We start from the raw sequence: 9602 nt of genomic DNA, 5'->3' as shown, positions 1-9602 counted from the left end.
AGTACACCGAAGCCACCGGTGGAGATCTTCCCTGGGGTCTTTTTGTACCAAACCGCAAGTGGGAAAAAGCTTGTGGATTTCAGTTCAAGGTGGAAATTCATAAAAAGGCATGCTTCGTGGCCAAAGCTGGACCATAAATCACTCTTACAGCAACTAAAGCGCAGCTCTTTGCTCTCACCTACTGAACAACAAGTAAAGGATTTTCCATCATTTTCCATAACAGACCTGCTTCCATCAAGCTCCAACTTTACAGAGTCTGAAAAAGGGCAGCTTGTGGAGATCAGGAGCACCAAAGCTTCGGAAATGGTGGAGGAATCGCAGCAGACGGACGTGGCTGATCTTAAAGACGGAGGCACATCTGAATACAGCTACGAGGATGACGAGCCTCGACCCGGCTGGACCGAGGAGGCCATCAACTGGCAGCGCACTTTCAGCGTCAATCCGGTGGACTTCGAGCTGCTCAGGTCTGACTGGAATGACCTAAGGTGCAACGTGTCTGGAAATCTGCAGCTGGCTGAGAGCGAGGTTCTGGAGGTAATCTCGCAGTATGTTGAACGGATAAACAGGTACAATGGAGGGTGAGTTTAACTTTTTGTGCATTCTAAAAAACTGGCAATTGCACTGTTGATGTTTCAGGTCGATTTTTTTCATCCAATTTCAGCACAGAAAAAAAAAAGCTCTGGGTTCGATGTTCCTTCTATCTCCATTACAACAGCAGAAGGAATTACATTGATATATATGTTCTAGCTATTTCTCCCAGCAGGGCATCTACACAACATTACTGTAATGAGAGACACAATCCTTCTGTATCTCACAACACTTCCACATATAAAAAAGTGTGCAACGCCTGCTGTTCAGTGCTGATTCATCACTTTTACCCTTACACTTATATATTTCCCCTTTGCTTTTATAAATCTCTCCCTCTTCCTCTCTCTGTCCATCTTTTTCTTTACTTTTTTCTTTCTCACTTTTACAGACTAGCTCAGAGGAACTTTATCGTCCCAGTTATTGTTGCATTGTGCATTAGGGATTGTACTTTTTTCTTATTTTGCAATATAGCTTTAGAGGAAAAACTAATACCTGCTGTATTACTAAAAACATGATATTTTTTTTTTTTATCATTAAAAGGAAACTTTTGTTGCTTTACATTGTGTATTTAATCTTTAATCAATTAATTATTTTTTTGTATGTAGACCTTTCAGCTATTCAATTTTTTTTATTATTTAATATTTCTTTTTTTTCTGTTTATTTATTGCTTTTATTATTTGTTTTGATTATCATATGTACATTTTTATTATATACATTTTTTTTACTGTAAATACTTACGTATATTTGAAACTTTCAGACGAATTTACATAAAGTTTTGTAGATACAAACTAACAAACAAATGCAAAATTCTAAACAACAAAAAGAAGAAATAAATAAATATATAAATTGTCATTACACTGTATTGTAATTCTTCATAGTTGTGTGTGTGTATGAATGAAGCTTGGTATTGCTGATTTTCATCTCCTTCTCTCAGGATCTACTCCCTCCGCTGTATTGTGAATGTCGAGAAGCGCAGAGATCCAGCACGGGGAAGCCGTTATCTGGTGGAGCTGGAGCTGATGGAAGCCGGGGAAAGAGTGGTGCGCTTGTCTGAGTACATCTACTTCCTTCACCAACGCAGCCGCCATGAAGAAATCGTGGAGAGCAGGGAAGTCGTTACTCCTTCTTCCCCTGCTGTGCCCTCTAAATCGCCAACCGGGAGCAGCTCCAGCGCACAGTCAAGGTCTTCCACGTCCTGGAGGGGCCACTGGCCAAAGCCGCTGCTCTGCCTTCCTATAATGCTACAGTGGAGGCATGACGTCATGGTGCACATCGTGGTGCCAGGTACTGAAGCTAAAAGTTCATTGATCTGTTTAGGAGCACCAGAAAATGACATTTACTTTCATAGTGCAATTGTTTCAACTGCTGTTTCGCAGACCTTTAATTCTTTTCTTGCCTTACGAGGGAGGTGGTAGCTCAGTGGTTAAGGCATTGGGCTTTGGATCAGAAGATCACAGGTTCAAATCCCACCACCACCAAGCTGCCACCTGCTGGGCCCTTGAGCAAAGCCCTAAAACCCTCCCCTGCTCAGTTGTAAGTCGCTCTGGATAAGGGCGTCTGCCAAATGCCGCAAATGTAAATGCATTGCACAAAGGATGTCTGTCTACAGCGAGGGTTTTACAAACGAATCAGTGGGAACGAAACTGGTTTCGTTTCGGTCACCTAGCAACCTAGATGTGCGAGTTTAATAAAGATTAGGCGCCATTATTTTCACTTTGAACAGCACTTTGTCTCACTTTGTCACAATTATTCAGCTGCTGCGTTTCATTTACAAAAGTTCAATGCAAGGCGACTTTTCTAACCATTAGGTTCTCTGGTGACAAATCAGGTGACAAAAATCCCTTGTACATTTTTGCAGATCCACAATGAAAGCGTTTACAGGCGAATTTGCCTTCTTTGTGCGTTTCCCTCCTGATTAATGGGTAAATGGGTTTGCCTCATTAGCAGGTAGATTTGATTGGGGTGTGATTGGATTCATAATCCACATTGCCCCAAACTAAATTAAGTCCAAAGGTTATTCTACTTGACTTTTTTTACGGATTTATACTTGTCAAAGCACAGTGAAATTCTTTATGTAGCTCTATGCTGTTTAATGTTGTTTTATGTAGTACCAAAGTTTTGGAGGAACGTTGTCTCATTTCACTCTGTACTGCGGCAGCTATATATGGTTGAAATGTCAATAAAAGCTTCTTGACTTTACTTGACTTGATTGTTTTGTCTCTGGTAGTGAAGAACCAGGCACGCTGGGTTCAGCAGTTCATCTCTGACATGGAACTCTTGCACCGAGAGACCAAAGATGACAATTTTAGCATCATCATCGTAGATTTTGAGAGTGAAGACATGGATGTGGAGCAGGCCTTGAGGGAGAGCACAGTGCCCAGGTGAGCTGCTGCGTTCCTTCTCTCTGTTCTATTTACAGCAACTTATGGATGGCTCAGGGTCAACTTCAACCAGCTCATGTAGGATGAACACTATTCAGTGGCTCCATCTGTCATGCAGGATTTTTCCTAATGGCAAGATTTGCTTTCATAAATCGTGTGTACGTGCAGGTATGAATATCTAAGACGTGAAGGAAACTTTGAGAGATCTTCTGGACTTCAGATGGGGGTGGACACTATAGCAGTAAGCACATACACTTCCTTTCCTAATGAAAGTGACTATAAATGTTTGTGTCAAGTCCTATTTTGGATCACATCTTCCTCAGGATAGCCACAGCATCGTATTTCTGTGTGATCTGCATATTCACTTTCCAATGGGCATCCTGGAGAGCATCAGGAAGCACTGTGTGGAAGGCAGACTCGCCTTTGCCCCTATCGTCATGAGGCTGGACTGTGGGAGCTCACCGTTGGAGCCAGACGGTACCTGGACTACTGGGTTCAGTTTGCTCACTGGAGTGTTAATTCTTAAAGATAAAATTATGATTAGTGACTTGTTAAAAAAAGGCAGAAACTGATGTTAAGATCTTTGAAAAAGCATGTTACCTTTACCTTAACTAATAAAAATTAACGATTTTATTCTAGTGAATTTGGCTATTTGATACACTTTGATAATAATTAATGTGTTTTTAGGTGTTTAGTTAGCTAAGTATGTACCTACTGTTTTTTTAGCATCACCAGTATTGTGAATATTTTAGTGAATGTAAGCTATGATTGTGAAATTGTTGGTAACCTACAATATTTTGCTAACATACTACGATTGCTAATGTTCTTTAATTGCTTACATACTGTGTTTTGCCAAAATAAACCAACTTGCTAACATTACTAACGTAAAATAGGCTGCTAATATATGATTGCTAGCATAAAATAGGCTGCTAACACATTATGATTTTATTAAAAACATTATGAATTATTAAAATCCTGAAGCGCTCTTGTCTTTATCTTGATTTCTAAGGCTACTGGGAGGTCAATGGCTTTGGCCTGTTTGGGATTTATAAATCTGATTTTGACAAGATTGGTGGAATGAACACTGAGGAGTTCAAGGACCGCTGGGGAGGAGAGGACTGGGAGTTCTTAGACAGGTAAGAAACAATTATACCAGCGTTTTTATTCACATTTCCAAATCACATTTTCAAATTTAATTGTTTTTAGTACTTATATATTTCAGATGATCTGTAATTTGTACACATTTGATTGGTTTTTTGGTGGAGTAGAGAATTTACAGGTAATTCTTCTTGTTTCGGCTCTCATCAGCTGATCCAACCTTAATGTCTGTCTCCAGAGAAGAACGAAAATTCACAGCGAGATGAGATGTAATGGAGGAACGAGCACAAAGAAATGTATTTTTAGATAGAATGTAAATATCATATAGAGATAAAAAAACATATTCAAATAATGGCATGAGATTCAGGTTTTTTGCTTTTTGAACATCCCATTCCACATTTAATTCCTATTTGGTTACAACTCTGGAAAGATCTATTACATACACACTTCCATTACAATTTGGAGTGTTCTCATGAAGCTTTATAGTAGATAATAGGTTTGATTATAGGCATGATTCGGTTGTCATATAATAGTACTTTTAATACCAAATGGTTACACAAAACACTGCAAAACACTATGCTGGCAAACCTTTGTGGACACCTGACCATAAAATTTGTATATGCTATATTTTGTCATCCCATCCTACATTTAGTCCCCAGTTACTGTACAGTATAATAACCTCCACTCTTCTGGGAAGATGTTCCACTAGATTTTCTAGTGTGCTTTTGGAGGCTACTCAAGATCTTCCACTGCTTTGTGCACAGTGGCATTGTCATGCTTAAAAAGATTTGGGTCTCCTATAGTAGATGAAGGGAAGATGAACTTGGCCGACATTTCCTCACAATGTCCAGCTTTTCTTGAGCAGAGAAGCCTTGCTGGCACTGACAGCCCACCACTGATATATATATATATATATATATATATATATATATATATTATTCACTCCAAACAAAATAATTAGACATTATAAGACCATTAATCAATTTCAATTCTATGGTTTGAATACTGCTTTTCCACTAAGCTAAAAACCATGCACTAGGGGGAGCTGTGTAGCACTGCTGCACTCCCACTGTTTCCTCTACTTACAAGTGCTTCCTTTTGTCATTTATTAAATATATTTAATATATATTTCTATATTTGATATATATTTTTGTCTTGTCTAATTTGGTAGAGTCTAACGACAACAAACGATCTACAGTGTTTTTCTCCCTCTGTGTCTCCGTGCTTTTAGGGTTCTTCAGAACGGTTTAGAGGTCGAGAGACTGAGACTTCGAAACTTTTACCACTACTACCACTCCAAACGGGGCATGTGGAACACTCCTCTAAAGAAACCGAGTCAAGGCTAGTCAGCTGGATGCTATGGTCAATCAGACGGAGCAGGTTTAATCATTCAAGCTTTCCAGGAGCTGCTTGAAGAGATCCAAAGCACAGCCAGCCTTAAACACACTGGGTCACTTAACACAGATGTCACATGGTGGAGCTCAGAGTGTGGAGGTCTGGACCGATTAACGACTGTGCACTTTTATAGATTTGGGAGGATGACAGTAAAATGTGCCAGTAAAAGCACATGGCAGAGCCGACTCGAGTTCTGCACATTCTGAACATTATTTGTGTTGGGAGAAGTGCAGGTGCTCAGGTATTATAATGTTCATTATTACTGGCTTGATGTGTTCAATCATTTTGGGGGATTTTGGTGCTTTATTAACAGAAAACTGTATTTTATTTAAAAATGGTGTCAAAAAAATGGCATCCAGTTCATTCCTCTCCCTCCCTCCCTCCCTCGTTCTCCCTCCCTCCCTCTCTTCTTCCCTCCCTCATTCTCCCTCCCTCCCTCCCTCGTTCAGTTTTCAGGTGCTTTATTGCCCTGACAAATAATTGTACATTTGTATCTCTCTCTCTGTCTCTCTCTCTCTCTCTCATTTTATTTTACGGGTGATTTATTGACATGACAAATAATTTAACATGTGTATCTTTCCTTCCCCATTCATGCTCTCTCTCACTCTCTCTTTCATTCTCTCTCATGCATTCCCCCTCTCTTTTCCCTCTCTCTCACTCTCTTTCTCCTACTCCCCCATCCTCTATGTTTCTCTCACACATTTTCATTTTCTCCTCACTCTTTTTAGTATTGCCAAGACAAATAATGTTTGTATTTGCATACATTTGCATCGCTCTCTCTCTCTCTCTCTCTCTCTCTCTCTCTCTCTCTCTCTCTATATATATATATATATATATATATATATAAATATATATATAAATCTTTCTCAATTTCTTTTCAATGTGATTTATTTACATGACAAAAGCAAATATTTAAGCATGTATTTCTCTTTTCCCCACTCTCTCTATGTTATTCATTCTCTCTCTCTCTCTCTCTCTCTCTCTCCCCCCACTCTCGCCCTCTCATTCTCTGTTTCATTCTCTCTCCTCCTCTCCTTTCCCCTCCTGCCCCTCCCTTCTCTTCTTCTCCCCATCCCCACTCTTTGTCTCTCACACCTTTTCTTTCTCTCTTTTTCAGTAATGCAATTACAAAAGAAACGCTTATTTTTGTATGTACATACTCTTCTCTTTTTTCTCTTTTTTCTCTTCAGTTATTAGGTTTGTTATTGACATGACATATAATTGTTCATTTGTATTTCTTAATTCCTCTCTCTCTCTCTCTCTCTCTCTCTCTCTCTCTCTCTCTCTCTCTCTCTCTCTCTCTCACACACTCTCTTTCTTTCCTTCCTTGTTCTTTCTGTCACCCCTCCAAATTACTGGTTGATTTATAGCACACAAATGACGTTTATACTGAAGAAAGGTGCCAAAATGCTGAGCCGCTGCCCTGAACTCGTTTTGAAATTTATATAAATCTTAATGTATTATTATTATTATGTTATTATTATTATTAATATTATTATTATTATTATTATTATTATTATTATTATTATTATTAACATAAGAATGATGTATGAAAAAAATCACCACTGCAGTGGTCACTGATGCCATGTTTAAAGGATAATTTCTGTGAAATTGTATGTAGAGAATGTAAAGGACGTACATTTATTTCCTATTCTTTTATTTTCTTATTTTCAAGAATAAATGAGGAAGCTAACTGGATTCGTTTATTTGTAGTAATACCACACCTCTCCACAAGAGGGACCCTAACAATGCAAATCTGTATTTATTCATTATTGTCGAAAAATGTTTTATTTCTTTAATTAAAGAAAAAACATTGCACAGTCATTGAAATAAAAGAAAAATGTATGGGAAAAAAATAATGGAAAAATAAATCAATAAAACAAAGATTGTTGTACACCAGTATTTTCAGGGGCCTGTGTTAACTTACAGCTCATATTACAGCTTAATGACAACTTCCAGTCTCTCATTTGTCATTACTGCAGTTGTATTGCATAATTTTAAATCATGAAGAAGAATTTATTTCCAAAATGTATCAGAATATATTATCATTTACAACCGATATCATGATCAGTGATGTTCTAATGAAATTAAAGCTCTGATTGTCCAAAAATTGCCCCATTTCCATTGGACTGTATTAAAGCGACATTACAAGAACATCAGATAGTTCTGAATATTCCAGTGGTTTAACTCCACCTTCTAAATCCCAAAGCTTTGGTAGATGTGCCAGTTTGAGAAACTCGAATAAACCGTGTGCAGAACACATTCAGTAAGTCTGCATCCTGACATCTTATCTCCAGATGGAGTTTTCTTTCATTGGAAACCACTTGGTGGAGCTGAGGATGGTTCCATATAAAGAGCCTAAAGATCCATGAAGTTACTGAGCAACTCAAGAACTATGATTATGGATTTGGACTGTAATTGATATAAACAGTCTGCTACAATGGCTTGAGATTACAACTGGCATGAACAGTTCTGCATTTCAGTGACCAGTTCACTGCACAGCACATCTCAACAAAGATGGAACTGTGATAAATGGGTATTCGGTGCCACCTAGGGGAGGAGGTGAGGATGAGGTTCCCTTCTGGGTCTGGTTCTTCTCAAGGTTTCTTTCTCATACCATCTCGAGGAGTTTTTCCTTCCCATTGGTCTCTGCTTTGGGACAATGTGCATTTAAAAAAAAACACTATACAAATTGAATTGAATGAAAGGCACAGTTTTACCTTTGAACCAAGTTACACCCTGTGCTTGACTAAGGTTCTTCTTCACAACGTTGCTGGAAAAAACGGAACACATACAACCAGATAGCGTGAAGGTAGACAAGGCGTCTTGGTAAAGATCTGACTGTTCACTTGCTGCCCTGTAGACACTTCTCAGGAGGTGGGATCTACAGGGCAGCAAGTGATCAGTCAGATCTTCAAGTTGCTGTGTTGGAAGCAGGAACAATGAGCAAGCATACAGTATGTGGTGTCTTTGACATGGACCAAACTGTTATGGCTGGCGGACGTGGTCACAAAGGAGGCTTCATCTCACATCTTACTGGACTGAAGGACAACATCTTGATGATATATTCAGCAGATTATCCAGAGGCTTTGTGGAATTGATGGGTCTGAGCAATTTTGGCAGCACAAGGGGATTTACACGATATCTGGCAGGTGGTTTTAATGTCATGGCTGATCAGTTATTATTATACTGTTCATTTTTTTCCATCTTCATGTATAAGAGCATGTACTAAATTCAATGTACCAGATATTGCTCACTCTATCTCCTTGTCTCGTTATTATGAGAAATAAAATGGATGCATACTGTATATTTGATTATAAAGCATCCATTGGTTAGTGTCCTTCAGGGTGGGCGCTAGCTATAGGCAGAGCAGGCACTTGCCCAGGGTCTTGGACTTGGATGCAGGGCCTCCATAACCATCACAATCTTATACACTGGTTCATCGATCAAGACGGACAGACCGTCACTCGTCTGAAGTGGAACCAGTTAATGTCAACATTTAAATGGTGGGTCCTCAATCTCTGATTGCATGGAGTGTGTGTACGGTGATGAGAGAGAAACGAATGCATCCCTCAAGGGCTGCTAAGGGAAAAAGTGAAATTCTGTTCATTGGAGATGGATCATTATTTCCAGCCAGATTATTCAAAGTTTAAAAAGAGTGCTGTGATGCGTTAAGACTTAAAATTTGCTCGAATCTGAGCTGACCGACTGTGAAGCCGACTTCCAAAATCCTAAAGGAAAAAAGGAAACGTTTGTAAAATAAAACTGCAATCGCAGCTACAGTAGGTGGCCATGCCCAAGGAATAATAATAGGAAGTGGAAATGCTGGTCTAGATGACCTTTCATATGTTTTTGTCTTTTTTTGTTGTTGTTGTTGTACTTTAGTTGAATTCATATGCACATTTAAGTGAATGCGCTGATAAAATTATCTGTAGAAATAAAAAGGTTAGAAGTGATATTTGTTTTGAGTGCTTTTTATTGATTCTGAAAGATGGAGGAAAGAGGGGCCTCCGACAGACATTTTTCCCAGGGTCTAGTAACGGGTCGCTCATGAACGATTCGTTCCTTTTGTACTGGACACGCATGAGCAAAGCATCACAAAATCTCTGTATGTTATGTGTAGAAAACAGAACTGAGTAG

The 9602-nt window shown here is 38.9% G+C and overlaps 1 protein-coding gene across 3 annotated transcripts in view; it reads left to right on the top strand.

Annotated features, from left to right (window-relative positions):
• b4galnt4b (beta-1,4-N-acetyl-galactosaminyl transferase 4b) overlaps positions 1 to 6441 on the top strand; it is a 120766-nt gene extending 114325 nt beyond the window's left edge. For 2 of the 3 annotated variants that reach the window (XM_046840699.1, XM_046840700.1), the window contains 7 exons: positions 1 to 578; positions 1523 to 1872; positions 2816 to 2969; positions 3138 to 3210; positions 3266 to 3446; positions 3979 to 4105; positions 5299 to 6441. The exon at positions 1 to 578 is cut by the window's left edge and continues 602 nt beyond it. In XM_046840699.1, coding sequence (XP_046696655.1) covers positions 1 to 578; positions 1523 to 1872; positions 2816 to 2969; positions 3138 to 3210; positions 3266 to 3446; positions 3979 to 4105; positions 5299 to 5413 — 1578 coding nt within the window. In that variant the 3' untranslated portion in view covers positions 5414 to 6441. The remainder of the gene's footprint in view (positions 579 to 1522; positions 1873 to 2815; positions 2970 to 3137; positions 3211 to 3265; positions 3447 to 3978; positions 4106 to 5298) is intronic. The other variant, XM_046840701.1, reaches the window with a different exon arrangement.
• Positions 6442 to 9602: the final 3161 nt, after the last annotated feature.

The sequence above is a fragment of the Silurus meridionalis genome, chromosome 26 (genome assembly GCF_014805685.1).
Source record: "Silurus meridionalis isolate SWU-2019-XX chromosome 26, ASM1480568v1, whole genome shotgun sequence".
Lineage (NCBI taxonomy): Eukaryota > Metazoa > Chordata > Actinopteri > Siluriformes > Siluridae > Silurus > Silurus meridionalis.
Note: the sequence above shows the minus strand (reverse complement) of the source record. Positions and strands in the feature narration are given on the sequence as shown.